General features: G+C 37.9%; 2 protein-coding genes across 3 annotated transcripts in view; one reads left to right on the top strand and one right to left on the bottom strand.

Annotated features, from left to right (window-relative positions):
• RDX (radixin) overlaps positions 1 to 17561 on the top strand; it is a 106792-nt gene that overhangs the window by 36907 nt on the left and 52324 nt on the right. For both annotated transcript variants that reach the window (XM_061440237.1, XM_061440238.1), the window contains 4 exons: positions 884 to 967; positions 1165 to 1311; positions 2447 to 2543; positions 3359 to 3522. In XM_061440237.1, the coding sequence (XP_061296221.1) occupies positions 884 to 967; positions 1165 to 1311; positions 2447 to 2543; positions 3359 to 3522 (492 nt within the window). The remainder of the gene's footprint in view (positions 1 to 883; positions 968 to 1164; positions 1312 to 2446; positions 2544 to 3358; positions 3523 to 17561) is intronic.
• On the bottom strand, positions 8905 to 9629 carry LOC133261705 (large ribosomal subunit protein eL39-like). The gene has a single exon (XM_061440239.1). It carries the CDS (start codon positions 9627 to 9629, stop codon positions 9477 to 9479), a length of 153 nt encoding a protein of 50 aa, XP_061296223.1. The 3' UTR covers positions 8905 to 9476.

The following is a 17561-nucleotide window of genomic DNA, read 5'->3' as shown; positions in this document are numbered from 1 at the left end:
ATTCAGATTTCGTTAACATTGTCATTTCTGCAGTTGGCTGCATTGCATTGCATTACATTGCCCTGGCTTGCCTCTTGATGAGCACAGAGGGCAGATGGCAAGAGAGTATTAAGAAAAATGAGAAAATTTAAGTGCTGTGAAGAAGTGTTCAATTTAAGTGTTGAAGATAAAAACGTTTGTTTATGTTTGCTTACATTTGTGGAAGAAACACTGAAATGATACAAAAGAAACTAATAAGTTACTTGAAGCTTGGGGGTGTGGTGGAAAAAATGCCTTTTCACTTATAAACTTACTTAAAAGTATACCTGTAGAAAATATAAAAATTAAATTTAGCAGCAAAGAAAGTAAATACATAGAAGCAAAGAAGAATTCTGATTTTTGATCTATTCCTCTCCGATCTTTCTTATTATTCATGAGAAAGTTACTTTCCCTGTTTTTGATGCAGTATTTTATTCATTGCAAACATTTGAATTCCCATAAACTATCCATGTAACTATTTCTAAATGTAAAAGAATTTTAGGGTCATAAAGTCTTTTTATTTTGAGTTAATTGTAGGTTCACACACAGTTGTAATAAAAAATGGTAATGAGGTCTGAGTCCTGTGTATCCTCCGAGCCTTCCCTGATGGTAACATCTTGCATGACTTCAGTACAGTATCACAGCTAGGGTGTTGGCGTTGATGCCATCCACTGACCCCATTCAGGTTTCCTCAGTGTTCATGCAGTCATTTGTGTATATGTGTGTATGTATTTGTGCAGTTTTACATGTGTCTAGCTTTGTATGACTACCACAGTTAAGGGACTTGAATAATTCTAGACTTTTTAAAAGCGTATTGATTTTGAATCTAAGGGACATTTTTATAGATTTTTTTCTTTCCTTACAGTGTTTTGGAGCAACACAAGCTGACAAAAGAACAGTGGGAAGAAAGAATACAGAACTGGCATGAAGAACATAGAGGAATGCTAAGGTATTGAGTGGTTATTTTCTTAGTGTTTTTCCTCAAATTAAGGTTTTTTTTAATAACACTTTTTATTATATCAGATTATCCCTGAAAGGTTATTAGACTTATATGAATACATGTAAAGCACTAAACTTTAATCCAAAATGTTCTGTAATTTTTTTGATCTTTTTTTATATATGTTAAAATCAGCTTTATTTCAACAGGGAAGATTCTATGATGGAGTACTTGAAGATTGCACAGGATCTAGAAATGTATGGAGTCAACTATTTTGAAATAAAAAATAAGAAAGGAACTGAATTGTGGCTAGGTGTTGATGCTTTGGGTCTGAATATTTATGAACATGATGACAAGTAAGTAAATTAGTTGAATAGTGAATTAGTCTTTATTCAGCAGTCTGTATGGCTTTAATCTTATGTGTAAAGTTCTCTTGGGGCCTGATTACTCTTAACTGCTGCTCTCTTGCCCCCAAATTAAAAGATTAGTTAATGTCAGATAGGTTCTCACATAACATACCTGTTTTCTCAACATCTTGTAGTTTCAGAGTTCTACTTCTCAAGAAGTATGGTTATCAAATAGAGTGATTTCACTTCTATTTGAAGTATGCTTCCTGATGTCTTGTGAGTTATATCTGGTAACTTAAAATTTATTCTCTCATAGATGAAAAGTGATTACTTAAATGTTTTGCCTGGCCTGTAGGTTGAAATTGAAATTAACATGCATAATCAGCAGCAGTGAGACAATGAATTATAGGTGTATAATTTACTGTATCTTAAAGCACTTTTTGTTTGAACATTTATAAGAATTATTTTGAATATTTTTAGACATCAATAAAGTAGAATATTGCTGTATCATGCATAGTGAACAGTGGCATTTTATTTTGAAATCGACCCGGAATGTATATAACATGTCAGGCTCTTAGAGCACTTTTAAGTAATGATAGCTACAGTTATTTTACACCTTCCTTTTATTTACCATGTCACATGAGCCTCTTAACTCTATGCCAGTAATGCTTTTTTCTAAGATGTTTCTTTTTGTTTTGGCTTCAGAACTTTATTTTCATTATTTGCAAGTATCTAATAAAGTACACATTCCTAAGCAAATACAAATTCCAAAAGAGAGTGTTTTACTGATTTTACTCTCTTATTTTTCCATATATTACAAAGCAAGTTAAAATGCTATGTTATTCAGAAGAGAAAATTTGGAAAGTTTTGAATGAAAAACAGAAATGACCTGAAGAGTAAATTTTGTGGATGAAATCTTTTTTTTTTCTTCCTTTAAAAATTTTGAAAGAGTTTCCGTTAGAGTACCTGTTGGAAGTGTGACTACAGATAAAGATAGGGAATGTGAAAGAGGGGTGAGCTCAAGATGGGAGGGAATGGGATTAGGGATTCTGGACAGTGGGGACTTTGAACTTAACTGGAATAGGTCAGTTTGTTTTTATAATGAGAATATATTCATCTTAAAGGGTGCTTTTATTTTTTTGAGGTTAACACCTAAAATTGGTTTTCCTTGGAGTGAAATCAGAAATATTTCATTTAATGACAAAAAATTTGTTATAAAGCCGATTGACAAAAAGGCACCTGTAAGTAAAATTTTTTTATTTTTATGTATTAACTCTTTAAATTTCTGCCACTTTGCTATGCTAGCACTTGAAGAATGACAATAATAATAATAGATATTATTGTGTATTCATTGAATTGGTTCTGAGAAGTAGCCCTTTTCAAAGTTTTATTTTAACTGAGATTTAATTATAAAATAGGCAATATTTATTAGGAGATGGTTGGAAACAATCACCATTCCTATTTAAAAAAAGCATGTTTGTGGCTAGAATTAGTGGAGGTAACCTCCTCTACATTAACTTGCTTAGAGAGTATTGCATAATGAACTTTGGATTTTTGTAACTCAAAGCCTTGAACGTAAGAAATCTTTATATTTAAATAGTTTTTTTAATTGCTCTAGTGTCAGGTATACTCTAGTATTTTAGCTCAGTTATTGAAAACACAAAGATACGGAGAAAATTTCTAGGTTAAAAAGATTAACAGACTTGAAAAAAGGTCCAATTTTGAGATTAATGGCAAAGGCAAAACAAACAAAAAATCTTCCTCTGAGGTGAAGAAATTGATGTTCATAGTTTCTTTGGAGAAGAAAAAAGAATAAATGTCATTTAATACATTGAGAAGATAAGAATGTTAGCTTCTCCACAAAACCAGTAGGGAACAAAAGGGTGAGGAACCAGTTTTGTGAAAGTATGGCATAAGGAGTAAAGAAATTCCATGATTTCTAAACTATATGGAATATGACATTAGAATTCATAGGAAAGGTTGAAATTTTGTAGAGATTCTTGTGGGAAGAACTATCCTTCATGAAGATTTTAAATTCAGGCTCCTTTATGTTTAGGATTTTGTTTTTTATGCACCTCGTTTGAGAATCAATAAGCGGATTTTGGCCTTATGCATGGGAAACCATGAACTGTACATGCGAAGAAGGAAGCCTGACACTATTGAAGTACAACAGATGAAGGCCCAGGCTAGAGAGGAGAAACATCAGAAGCAGTTGGAAAGGTATGGAGTTTATGGCCTTTCTTTTTCTTAATTTTTGACTGCTGGGTCTTGCAGCACATGGGCACTTCTCTTCTTTTGTTGTGGGACATGGGCTCTAGAGCACCCGGGCTCAGTAGTTGGGGTGCATGGGCTTCTCTAGTTGCAGCACGTGGGCCTGGCTGTCCCAAGGTACGTAGAACCCCAGTTCCCCAGCCAAGTGTCAAACCTGCATCCTGTGCTTTGGAAAGTGGATTCTTTACCACTGGGCCACCAGGCAAGTCCCTGGCCTTTCATTTTTAATTGATACCAGTAGGTTATCTAAAATCTAAGAATCCTCATCAGTTTCTATAGTATACTCTAAATTTACATTTTTACATTATATTCATTTAATACCATGATATATGGTTGACCAAAAAATTTGTCCAGGTTTTTCCAGAAGGTGTTACGTATTAAAATTGAATGACAGCATGTGTTATCACTGTCCTCTTTTAAAGTGAGTGTGTATAATTTTCAAGGTAGAAATCTTTGATAGATATTTCTGAGAAAATAGCTTTTTGAGACTTCACAGATATGCTTTTCCTGTATTGTGCTTGCTTTTTACTGACAGACTTTGGTGTGGACATAGTATGAAATTTCAAGTTTGTTTTGCTTGTGACTTGTGTGTCTTCATTTTTCAGGGTAGGAATATGCTGAATATTTTCTTTGAAACGGTGTCAGTGACGTGACGTGAGTAGTCACTATTCAGAGTTTAGTAACTCTGGCACTCCCTGCCAGTGACACTGATCTTTTAAACCAGGGGACACTTAGACTTTCGAAAAAGATGTTAAATATATTAAATTAAGACTTCTGAAACATAAAAGTATTGAATAAGTTCCTCGTTTACCTTGGAACCACATTATTGGCTCCAGCACTCATAATTCCCAAATCTGATTCTATACCAATTTAGACTTTATGCTTTATTTGAAAAAATTTAGAGACCAAATTCGGAGAAGGCAATGGCACCCCACTCCAGTACTCTTGCCTGGAAAATCCATGGACAGAGGAGCCTGGTGGGCTGTAGTCCATGGGGTCGCTAAGAGTCGGGAACAACTGAACGACTTCACTTTCACTTTTCACTTTCATGCATTGGAGAAGGAAATGGCAACCCATTCCAGTGTTCTTGCCTGGAGAATCCCAGGGACGGGGAAGCCTGGTGGCCTGCTGTCTCTGGGGTCCCACAGAGTCAGACACGACTGAAGCGACTTAGCAGCAGCAGCAGCAGCAGAGACCAAATTAAAGTTAACATCTATTGAGGAAATCATTGTAGAATAACACAATAATCTTAAGAGTAGAGTAGGTCCTAAAGAAAACAAAATTGAGGACCCCTAACCATATACATAAAAACATTGTGTTGGAAATAACATGATTTGAATCCAGTAATTAAATCAGCCCTCTGCCAGAAATAGTTTTGCCACCTATATTTTTAGTCATTGTATTAGATACATTTTTTTTTCTTAAATGTTCTGTGTAATTCAGATATTTTATTAATTCACATTGTTTCACTCAAGTTGTCTGCCTTAGAGAAGTTAGTTCAGTTCAATTGCTCCGTCATGTTGGACTCTTTGCAACCCCTTGGACTGCAGCACGCCAGGCCTCCCTGTCCATCACCAACTCCCAGAGTTTACTCAAACTCGTGTCCATTGAGTTGGTGATGCCATCCAATCATCTCATCCTCTGTCGTCCCCTTCTGCTCCTGCCTTCAGTCTTTACCAGCATCCAGGTCTTTTCAAATGAGTCAGTTCTTCGCATCAGGTGGCCAGAGTACTGGAGTTTCAGCATCAGCCCTTCCAATGAATATTCAGGACTGATTTCCTTTGGGATGGACTGGTTGGATCACCTAGCAGTCCAAAGGACTCTGAAGAGTCTTTTCCAATACCACAGTTCAAAAACATCAATTCTTTACTGCTCAGCTTTCTTTACTGTCCAACTGACACATCCATATGTGACTACTGGAAAAACCATAGCCTTCACTAGACAGACCTTTGTTGGCAAAGTAATGTCTCTGCTTTTTAATATGCTGTCTAGGTTGGTCATAACTTTTCTTCCAAAGAGCAAGTATCTTTTAATTTCATGGCTGCAGTCACCATCTGCAGTGATTTTGGAGCCCCCCAAAATAAAGTCTGTCACTGTTTCCCAGTCTATTTGCCAAGAAGTGATGGGACCAGATGCCGTGATCTTAGTTTTCTGAATGTTGAGTTTTAAGCCAACTTTTTCACTCTCCTCTTTCACTTTCATCAAGACTCTTTTTAGTTCCTCTTCACTGTCTGCCGTAAGGGTGGTGTCATCTGCATATCTGAGGTTATTGATATTTCTCCCGGCAATCTTGATTCCAGCTTGTGCTTCCTCCAGACCAGCGTTTCTCATGATGTACTCTGCATATAAGTTAAATAAGCAGGGTGACAATATACAGCCTTGACGTACTCCTTTTCCTGTTTGGAATCAGTCTGTTGTTCATGTCCATTTCTAACTGTTGATTCCTGACCTGAATACAGATTTTTCAAGAAAAGTCAACTGCTTCATAAAACATGTTTTAAACAGGCATGAAACTGTCCTGTAATTCCTGACCCCACCATTAAAGATGCTAAGTTGGAATGTTATTTTGATCTTTGTCATTTTTTACTGGTCTCATGTGGCTTAGGATTACATTGTAGTTCTTGATTTACTTTTCATTGAAGGATAATTACAATATTGTGTTGGTTTCTGCCATACATCAGCATGGATCAGCCATAGGTATACATACGTCTCCTCCATCTTGAACCTCCTTCCCAACTCCCACTCCATCCTACCCCTCTAGCTTGCAACTAGCCCCAGTTTTAGTTCCCTGAGTTATATAACAAATTCCCCGACTGGCTGGCTATTTTGCGTATGTTAATGTGTGTTTCTGTTCTGTGCTTCTCTCCATTCATCCCACCCTCTCCTCATATTCATCTCACCCTCTTATATTCATCTCCCCCTCTCCTTCCACCCACTGTGTCCATAAGTCTATGTTTACATATCCATTGCTACTGGGCAAATAGGTTCATTAGAACCATCTTGCTAGGTTCAATATATGCCTTAACATAGGATATTTGTTTTTCTCTTCTGACTTACTTCACTCTGTGTAATAGGCTCTAGATTTATTCACCCCATTAGCACTGACTCAAATGCATCCCTTTTATGGCTGAGTAATATTCCGTTGTGTATATGTACCAGAGCTTCTTCATCCATTCATGGACATCTAGGTTGCTTCCATGTCTTAGCTATTATAAATAGTGCTTCAGTGAACATCAGGGTACATGTGTCTTTTCAGTTACAGTTTTCTCAGGGTATATGCGTAGTGGTGGGATTGTTGGGTCATATGGTAGTTTTAGTCCTAGGTTTTTAGGGAATCTCCTTACTGTCTTCCATAGTGGCTGCATCGGTTTACATTCCACCTAACAGTGCACCAACATGTCATGTCCCTTTTCTCCACACCTTCTTCAGCTCTTATTGTTTGAAGATTTTTTTTAATGATGGCCATTCTGACGGGTGTAAGGGGATACTGTAGTTTTCATTTGCATTTCTCTAATAATGAGTGGCTGACTTTATTTTTCTGGGCTCCAAAATCACTGCAGATGGTTATTGCAGCAATGAAATGAAAAGAGGCTTACTGCTTGAAAGGAAAGTTATGACCAACCTAGACAGCACATTAAACACACATTACTTTGCCAACAAAGGTCCGTCTAGTCAAGGCTATGGTTTTTCCTGTGGTCATGTATGGATGTGAGAGTTGGGCCGTGAAGAAAGCTGAGTGCTGAAGAATTGATGCTTTTGAACTGTGGTGTTGGAGAAGACTCTTGAGAGTCCCTTGGACTGCAAGGAGATCCCACCAGTCCATCCTAAAGGAGATCAGTCCTGGGTGTTCATTGGAGTGACTGATGTTGAAGCTGAAACTCCAATACTTTGGCCACCTGATGCGGAGAGCTGACTCATTGGAAAAGACCCTGATGCTGGGAGGGACTCGGGGCAGGAGGAGAAGGGGACGACAGAGGATGAGATGGCTGGATGGCATCACCGACACAATGGACATAGGTTTAGGTGGATTTCGAAAGTTAGATGGACAGGGAGGCCTGCCGGCTGTGGTTCATGGGGTTCAAAGAGTCGGACACTACTGAGCGACTGAACTGAACTGAACAATGAGTGATTTTGAGCATCTTTTCGTGTGTTTATTAGCTATCTGTATGTCTTCCTTGGAGAACTGTTTAGGTCTTTTGCCCACTGTAGGACTGAGTTATTTGCTTTTCTATTATTGAGTTGCATAAGCTGCTTATGTATTTTGGAAATTAATCCTTTGTCAGTTGTTTCATTTGCTATATTTTCTCCCATTCTGAGGGTTGTCTTTTCACCTTGTTTATAGTTTCTTTTGCTGTACAAAGCTTTTAAGTTTAATTAGGTCTTGCTTGTTTGTTTTTGTTGTTCTTTCTATTACTCTAGGAGGAGACTCATACAGGATCTTCTTGTGATTTGTATAATAAAGTGTTCTGCCTATGCTTTCCTCTTAAGAGTTTTACAGCTTCTGGTCTTACATTTAGGTCTTTAGTCCGGTTTGAGCTAATCTTTGTATATCATGTTAGGAAGTGTTCTAGTTCTGTTCTTTCACATGTAGCTGTCCAGTTTTCCTAGCATCACTTATTGGAGAGACTATCTTTGCCTCAGTGAATATTCTTGCCTCCTATGTCAAAGATAAGGGTTTATCGCTGGCTTTTCTGTCTTGTTTCATTGGTGTATATTTCTGTTTTTGTGCCAGTACCATACTTCCTTGATGATTGTAGCTTTGTAGTATGCTCTGAAGTCAGGAACATTAATTTCCTCCAGCTCCGTTTTTCTTTCTCAAGATTGCTTTGGCTGTTTGGGGTCTTTTGTGTTTCCATACGAATTGTGAGATTTTTTTGTTCTAGTTCTGTGAAAAATGCCATTGGTGATTTGATAGGTTCACATTGAATCTGTAGATTGCATTTGGTAGTTTGGTCATTTTCACAATATTGATTCTTCTAGTGCAGGAAAGTAGAATATCTCTCCATCTGTTTATGTTGACTTTGTTTTCTTTCATCAGTGTCTTATAGTTTTCTATGTATAGCTCTGTTTCCTTAGGTTGATTTATTCCTATGTATTGTGTTCTTTTTGTTGCAGTGATATAAATGGGACTGATTCTTTAATTTCTCTTTCTGACTTTTTGTTGTTAGTGCATAGAAATGCAAGTAGTTTTTGTGTATTGATTTGGTATCCTGTGATTAGCTCTAGTAATTTTCTGATGGTATTTTTAGGGTTTTCTATGTATAGTAGTATCATGTCATCTGCAAACAGTGAGAGTTTTACTGTTTATTTCCAGTCTGGATTCTTTTTGTTTTCTTTAACTCTCTGATTGTCATAGCTAGGACTTCTAAATTATGTTGAATAATAGTGGCGAGAATGGGCACCCTTGTCTTGTTTCTGATATTAGAGGGGATGCTTTCAGGTTTTCACCATTGAGAATAATGTTTGCTGTGGGTTTATCATTTATGGCCTTTATTATGTTAAGGTAGATTCCTTCCATGCCCATTTTTTAAAGAGTTTTATCATAAATGGGTTCTGAATTTTTTTCAAAAGCTTCTTCTGCATCTATTGAGAAGATCTTATGATTTTTATCTCTCAGTTTGTTAATATGGTGTATCACATTGATTGATTTGCTTATACTGAAGAATCCTTGCATCCCTGGGATCATGGTGTGTGATCTTTTTTTCTTTTTCCCCAAATAAGTTTCACATATTTTTTACTGAGCCTCATAGCCAGCTAGCAAGGAAACAAGAAACATTAGGGAGCCATGCATTCCATCTCTCCCATAAGTTTAGACAGTTGTGATGTTCCAACTGTGATTTGGCTGGTTAATCTGCAGATGGTCTTAACACACAGCATGTGTTCCACTTTATATGTGACACTTCTTATAGACCCAGCTTGGTTTTTCTCCAGTGTCTTCTCTTGGAATTGTCCCTGATCTTACTAGTCTTTGTTTGAATCCATTGAGGAATGGGACAATTCTGCTTTTGTTTCTTGGCTAGGAATTGCTTGACCCTGAGAGTCTTGTGAGACGACATCATGGGAAGCAAACTCAACCACACATAGGATGGTGGAGAAAAGAAAAGTGCATGTATATTCTTTATAATATGTTGTTGAATTCTGTTTGCTAGAAGTTTCTTGAGGATTTCTGCATCTTGTTCATCAGTGATATTGGCCTGTAATTTTCTTTTTTTGTGATGTCTTTTTCTGATTTTGATATCAGGGTGATGGTGGTCTCGTAAAATGAATTTGGAGGTATTCCTTCCTCTGCAATTTTTTTGAAAAAGTTTCAGATGGATAGGCACTAGCTCTTCTCTAAATGTTTAATAGATTTCACCTGTGAAGCCATCTGAACTTTTGTTTGTAGGGAGATTTTTGATCAGTTTTCAGTTTAGTGCTTATAATGGCCTTGTTCATAGTTTCTATTTTTTCCTGGTTCAGTCTTGGAAGGTTGAACTTTTCTAAAAATCTGTCCGTTTCTTCCAGGTTGTTCATTTTATTGGCATATAGTTTCTTGTAATAGTCTCTTCTGATTCTTTGTATTTCTGCATTGTCTGTTGTAACCTGTCCTTTTTCATTTCTAATTTTGTTGATTTGATTTTTCTCCCTTTTTTCTTGAGTCTGGCTAATGGTTTGTCCGTTTTATCTCCTTAAAGAATCAGCTTTTAGTTTTATTACTTGTTACTATTGTTTCCTTCATTTCTTTTTCATTTATTTCTGCTCTGATCTTGTTGATTTCTTTCCTTTTACGAATTTTGGGGTTTTATTGTTCTCCTTTTTCAGTTGTTTTAGGTGTAAAGTTAGTTGTCTATTCGATGTTTTTGTTTCCTGAGATAGGATTGTATTGCTATAAATTCCCTCTTAGAACTGTTTTTGCTGCAGCCCATAGGTTTTTGGTTGTCGTGTTTTTGTTGTCATTTGTTTCCAGGAATGGTTGATTTCTCATTTTACTTCGTCAGCAACCTGTTCATTTTTAAGAAATGTGTTTAATTTCCATGTATGTGTGTTTTACAGTTGTTTTTTGTTTCCTTGTAATTGATATCTAGTCTCATATTCTTATGGTGAGAAAAGATGCTTGATATGATTTCCATTTTTTTAAATTTACTGAGAATTAATTTGTGACCTGAGATGTGGACTATCCTGGAAAATGTTCTATCTGCATTTGAGAGGAGGGTGTATTCCTTTGCATTTGGATGGAATGTTCTAAAGGTATCAACTAGGTCCATATGACCTAATGTGGCATTTAAGGCTTGTGTTTCCTTAATTTTCTGTTTCGATGAACTGTTCATTGGTGTAAGTGGGGTATTAAAATCCAAACTGTTGTGTTACTGTCAATTTCTCCTTTTGTGTCTGTTTGCCTTATGTATTGAGGGGCTCCTCTGTTGGGTGCATAAATATTTGCATTGTTATGTCTTCTTGGATTGATCACTATGTAGTGTGCTTCCTTATCTCTTATAATATTGTTTTATTTTAAGGTCTGTTTTGTCTGATAGGATTGCTACTCTGACTTTGTTTTGATTTCCATTTTGCATGGAGTGTCTTTTTCCATCTTTTCACTTTCAGTCTATGTGTGTCTCTAGGTCTAAAGTGGGTCTCTTGTAGATAGCGTATGTATGGGTCATGTTTTTTTATCCATTCAGTCTGTGTCTTTTGGTTGGAGCATTTAATCCATTTACATTTAAAGTAATTATTGATATATATGTTCCTTTTGGAATTTTCTTAATTGTTTTGGGCTTATTTTTCTAGGTCTTTTTCTTCTCTTGTGTTTCCTTCCTGTGGAAGTCCTTTTAACTTTGTCTGTAAAGCTGGTTTTGTGGTGCTAAATTCTCTTAACTTTAACTTGTCTGAAAGGTTTCAATTTTTCTGTCAAATACGAATGAGATTCTTGCCAGGTCGGGTAATCTTGCTTGTAGATTTTTCCCTTTCAGTACTTTAAATATATCCTGCCATTCTCTTCTGGCCTATAAGGTTCCTGCTGAAAGATATCTGTTAATCGAATGGGGTTTCCCTTGTATGCTGCTTGTTGGTTTTCCCTTGCTGCTTTTAATAGTCTTTCTTTGTGTTTAATCTTTATTAGTTTGACTAGTACGTGTCTCAGTGTGTATCTCCTTGGGTATATACTGTAGGGGACTCTGCGCTTCTTGGACTTGATTGTTTCCTTTCGCATGTTGGGGAAATTTTCATATATAGTATCTTCAAATATTTTCTCAGACCCTTTCTTTTTCTTTTCTAGTACTGGGACACCTGTAATCCGAATGTTGGTGTGTTTAATATTGTCTGAGAGGTCTCTGAGACTATCCTCAATTCTTTTCTTTCTTTTTCCTTTAGTCTGCTCTTCAGAAGTTATTTCCACCATTCTATTCTTCTGCCTCAGTTATTCTGGTATTGATTGCTTCTAGAGTATTTTTGCTTCCCTGGTGGCTCAGGTGGTAAAGAGCTTGCCTGCAATGTGGGAGAGATCTGGGTTCAATCCCTGGGTTGGGGAGATCCCCTGGAGAAGGGAATAATAACCCACTCCAGTATTCTTGCCTACAGTATTCCATGGACAGAAGAGTCTGGTGGGCTACAGTCCATGGGGTCGCAAAGAGTCAGACACAACCGAGCTACTAACACACAGAGTATTTTAAATTTCATTATGTATTGTATGTCTCTGTTTATTCTTTATTTCTTCTAGGTCCATGTTAAATGTGTTAATTGATCCTTGCATTTTGTCCATTCTGTTTTTGAGGTGTTGGATCATCTTTATTATCATTACTCTGAATTCTCTTTCAGATGGTTTGCCTATTTCCTCTTTGTTTATTTGGTCTTGTGAGTTTCTGTCTTGTTCATTCATTTGTGCAATATTTCTCTGCCTTTTCATTTTATTCTAACGTACTGCATTTGAGGCTTCCTTTCCCCAGGCTTTCAAGTTGTATTCCTACTTCCCTTTGGTTTCTGCCCTCAATGGGTAAGGTTTGTCCAGTGGTTTGGTTAGGCTTTGTGTTGGGAGTGACTTTTGCTTGTGTTCTGGTGAAAGGAGGTGAGGTGGTTTTTTTTTTCTCCCCTTCTGATGGGCTTGGCTGTGTGAGGTGGTATATTTTGGGATGTCTGGTAATCCTGTCTGCTGATTAATGGTTGGGTTTATGATTTTGTCTTGTTCATTGTTTGGGTGAGGTGTCCTGCACTAGAGTGCTGCCAGCAGTTGGGTGATGCTGGATCTTTTTAACACAGTTAACAACCCCATGGTTCCTTTCTTGGATTCCATGAAAGGTTCCAACCTATCATTAGTGAATATTTATTGCCTGCTTTGTATACAGTAGGAATTCATTAACTCTTTATTTCATTTGAACACCTGAAGGTTGTTTTATGTTAGTCCAGCCACATGGGAATTGATGGTCTTTCAGAAGTGGCATGCCAAGTCTTTGTTCATTCCCTGCTTTATAGGTCAGAGAGAGAGAAGTGACAACTGTGTATGTGGAAACAATTTCGATCAGGCCCAATGACAAAGGAGCCAGCAGACATACTTGGGGGAATGCCCAGAGGTGTGCTGCTGGAGTTTCTTGGGCAAGAACAGTAGTTGGGAAGAGGCAGCAGGAGGCCTCTTTCCCTATAATACATTGGCATATGTAGCTATGTCCTCCTGCATAACTCTCATCACTTCTTTTTAATAGTGAAAATCATGTTCTTTTCCATGGGTTATTGGTCCTTGTAGTCTGCGTTCTTAAGTTACTTGTGTCCAAATCAAATTGAGTTTACAATTTAGAGTGAGATAGCTACATACCAGTTGTAGGTTAGCTATGGGATAGTCTGTGTCACAGCTGACTGCCTGTACGCCTGGGACTCAGCTGATGTCATACCAAAGAACACAGGCTTTGGATTAGATAAATCTGGGTTTGAATTCTAATACTTGTTGAACAAGTAACTTCTTATTCTCTTATCCTTACTGTGAAAATAATAGTCCTTTCAAGAGTTTTTGTGAGAAATAATAGGGTCAGTACAGAAACACTTAGCAGAGTACCTAATCCCTAATTAAGTAGTAGCAGTAAAGAATTTTTAATATTACTAGTACATAGTTTGATTAGAAGTTGAATATATGTTGCTTTTTAGTCTTCATTTTAAGAAAAATGTAATTGGTGCTATTAAAAAGTAATGTATTCTAATATGGGGCTTCTCAGGTGGCTCAGTGGTAAGGAATCTTGACCTGCATACAGGTTTCTCAGGAGGCAGGTGAGGTGGTTTGGTATTCCTATCTCTTTAAGAATTTTCCACAGTTTGTTGTGATCCACACAATCAAAGGCTTTAGTGTAGTTGATGAAGCAGAAGTACATGTTTTTCTGGAATTCTCTTGCTTTTTCTATGATCCAGCTAATCTTGGCAATTTGATCTCTGGTTCCTCTGCCTTTTCTAAATCCAGCTTCAACATCTGGAAGTTTTCAGTTCTTGTACTGTTGAAGCCTAGCTTGAAGAATTTTGAGCACTACTTTGCTAGTGTGTGAAATGAGTGTGATTTTGTGATAGTTTGAACATTCTTTGGCACTGCCTTTCTTTGGGATTGGAATGAAAACTGACCTTTTTCAGTCCTGTGACTGCTGAGTTTTCCAAATTTGCTGGCATACTTAGTGCAGCACTTTAACAGCATTATCTTTTAGGATATGAAAAGACTCAACTGGAATTCTACCACCTCCACTAGCTTTGTTCATAGTGATGCTTCTTAAGGCCCACTTGACTTCACGCTCCAGGGGAATTTTGGCTCTAGGTGAATGATAACACCGTCATAGTTATCAGGGTTGTAAAGATCTTTTTTGTACAGTTCTTCTGTGTATTCTTGCCACCTCTTCTTAATATCTTCTGCTTCTGTTAGGTTCACACTGTTTCTGTCCTTTATTGTGCCCATCTTTGCCTGAAATGTTCCCTTGATATATCTAATTTTCTTGAAGAGATCTCTCTAGTCTCATTCTATTGTTTTCTTCTATTTCTTTTCATTGCTTGCTTGGCAAGCCTCTCTTATCTCTCCTTGCTATTTTTTGGAACTCTACATTCAGATGGGTATGTCTTTCCTTTTCTCATTTGCCTTTCGCTTCTCTTCTTTTCTCAGGTACTTGTAAGGCCTCCTCAGACAACCATTTTGTCTTTTGTATTTCTTTTTCTTGGGGATGGTTTTGATGACCACCTCCTATACAATGTTATGAACCTCCATCTGTAGTTCTTCCGGCACTCTGTCTCTGTCTCTCAGATATAATCCCATGAATCTATTTGTCACTTGCACTGTGTAATCAATCATAAGGGATTTGTTTAGGTCATACCTGAATGGCCTAGTGATTTTCCCTACAAAAAGAAACTAGGTATCACTAAGAAACATGGAGAGCCAAAGTCATTTGTGTTAATTGAATGGGGTGTTCATTGGTGATGGCTGTCAGCAGGTGAGAATTCTTGTGAGATGAGAAGTACAAGCTTTGTAAGAGTGCAGTGTAATAAACTTTACAAAACACTTTAAATATCATAATCAAGTTAAATACTGGCTATACATTTATTTCATTTTTCAGTATAAACACTAAAATTCCTCCTCCCAACTTGGTTGTTGTTATCTTCAGTCTTTTTTTCTTGCTTCCGTGTCTCCTTTACCTCCATCCTTGAGGAAGAACAAATGAAATGTCAATAGGGAAAAGGTAAACAGCACCAGTGCCCACCTCCAGAAGGGGCCATCTGTGTGCCAGAGCAGGACTTGAAAAGTTCTGAGTTTGTGGAATATTATTGCAGCCTTTGGTCTTCAGGTCTGGTGAGATGTAAGTATTCATGAAGTGTCTCAGGGCCTCAGTGTCTCAGGGCGGAAGCTAACTGTTTTGGAGACTGTGGCAGCGCTGGATTTGACTAAGCACGGACTGAGGAGTGATGTGGGCAGGCTATTCAGCATCTTAGAGTAGCAGGCAGCCTGGCATGAAAAAAGTAGCTCTTGACCATACTAGCAATTACTTGAGAAATACTGTGCTCTTGATGTCACAGACAAGCCTACTTTTTCAGCTTTCTAAAGAATACAGGAAGGGCACCAGTATCTGTGGGGCCTGCAGGGCCTTGTTTTTTCTCAAGGAAATTGGGATGTTCAAACTTTCTTAAACCTGTGTAACCCCTGACTCCTAGAGTGGTGGGGGCTGTTTACCTGTGTATACTCTGTTGATTGAGATAGGATGAAAGAGGTGAATGTGCTAAAAGTGAGTCCAAGTCTTAGGGGCAGGGGGGCGCTTAGTTATTCAATCTTCCTTCTGGCTGTTGAGAAAGTACCTTGTAGGGAAGTCTAAAACAGAGATGGAGCTCCCCTCTCATGAACGAACTCCAGGCCTTAGATTATTAAATGCTGTGAGGATTCATTAAAACCAGTTGGAAAGATATGGTCACCCTTAAGCTTAATGCATGGCCTACTTTTCTTGCTGACTTGTTACAACTCTATCTGTTTGCCCCAAAGCTGGAGTCTCTTTTCATTTTGAAAGCAGATAGGTACTAGTTGCTGCAGGAAGAAATAGGTAATAAAACTTTGCTGATAAGCTTATCAGAGATTGCAAGTTGAGAAATTATGTGATTTGGGCTTGAAATTCAGAATTGACATCAAATGGCAGCTATGTCTTTTGTAAATATTTAGGTATATTTAGATAAGTTTTAGAGGAAAGCGTAATTATTATTATTTTTTTAACTAAAAAGAGTATTATTCCCATTGAAGTTGATAATATTATCTGATAATTAAATCTTATTCATCATTATATTTCTGGCCCTCAACATAGAGTCTGATCCACAGTAAGCCTTTGGTAGATGTTTGATAAATGAATTTGGCTATATTTAGGCCCATGGTAGATGCATCTAAATGACAAATGCACTCGTTCCCACCAAACTCTCAGGAAGATCTTTTCAGATAGCATTCAGTTCAGTTAAGTCACTCAGTCATGTCCGACTCTTTGCGACCCCATGAATTGCAGCACGCCACGCCTCCCTGTCACATAACCAACTCCCAGAGTTCACTGAGACTCACGTGCATCGAGTCAGTAATGCCATCCAGCCATCTCATCCTCTGTCGTCCCCTTCTCCTCCTGCCCCCAATCCCTCCCCGCATCAGAGTCTTTTCCAGTGAGTCAACCCTTCGCGTGAGGTGGCCAAAGTATTGGAGTTTCAGCTTTAGCATCATTCCCTCCAAAAAATCCCAGGGCTGATTGATCTCCTTCAGAATGGACTGGTTGGATCTCCTTGCAGTCCAAGGGACTCTCAAGAGTCTTCTCCAACACCACAGTTCAAAAGCATCAATTCTTTGGCACTCAGCCTTCTTCACAGTCCAACTCTCACATCCATACATGACCACAGGAAAAACCATAGCCTTGACTAGACGGACCTTTGTTGGCAAAGTAATGTCTCTGCTTTTCAATATGCTGTCTAGGTTGGTCATAACTTTCCTTCCAAGGAGTAAGCGTCTTTTAATTTCATGGCTGCAGTCACCATCTGCAGTGATTTTGGAGCCCAAAAAGATAAAGTCTGACACTGTTTCCACTGTTTCCCCATCTATTTCCCATGAAGTGATGGGACCGGGTGCCATGATCTTTGTTTTCTGAATGTTGAGCTTTAAGCCAACTTTTTCACTCTCCACTTTCACTTTCAGCACGAGGCTTTTTAGTTCCTCTTCACTTTCTGCCGTAAGGGTGGTGTCATCTGCATATCTGAGGTTATTGATATTTCTCCCGGCAATCTTGATTCCAGCTTGTGCTTCCTCCAGTCCAGCGTTTCTCATGATGTACTCTGCATAGAAGTTAAATAAGCAGGGTGATAGTACACAGCCTCGACGTGCTCCTTTACCTATTTGGAACCAGTCTGTTGTTCCATGTCCAGTTCTAACTGTTGCTTCCTGACCTGCATACAGATTTCTCAAGAGGCAGGTCAGGTTGTCTGGTATTCCCATCTCTTTCAGAATTTTCCACAGTTTATTGTGATCCACACAGTCAAAGGCTTTGGCATAGTCA

This window comes from Bos javanicus, chromosome 15 (assembly GCF_032452875.1).
Source record: "Bos javanicus breed banteng chromosome 15, ARS-OSU_banteng_1.0, whole genome shotgun sequence".
NCBI lineage: Eukaryota > Metazoa > Chordata > Mammalia > Artiodactyla > Bovidae > Bos > Bos javanicus.
Note: the sequence above shows the minus strand (reverse complement) of the source record. Positions and strands in the feature narration are given on the sequence as shown.

Coding starts and splice junctions, on each gene's coding strand:
- LOC133261705 (XM_061440239.1), bottom strand. CDS start 9,629: ATGTCGTCTCACAAGACTCTCAGGGTCAAGCAATTCCTAGCCAAGAAA.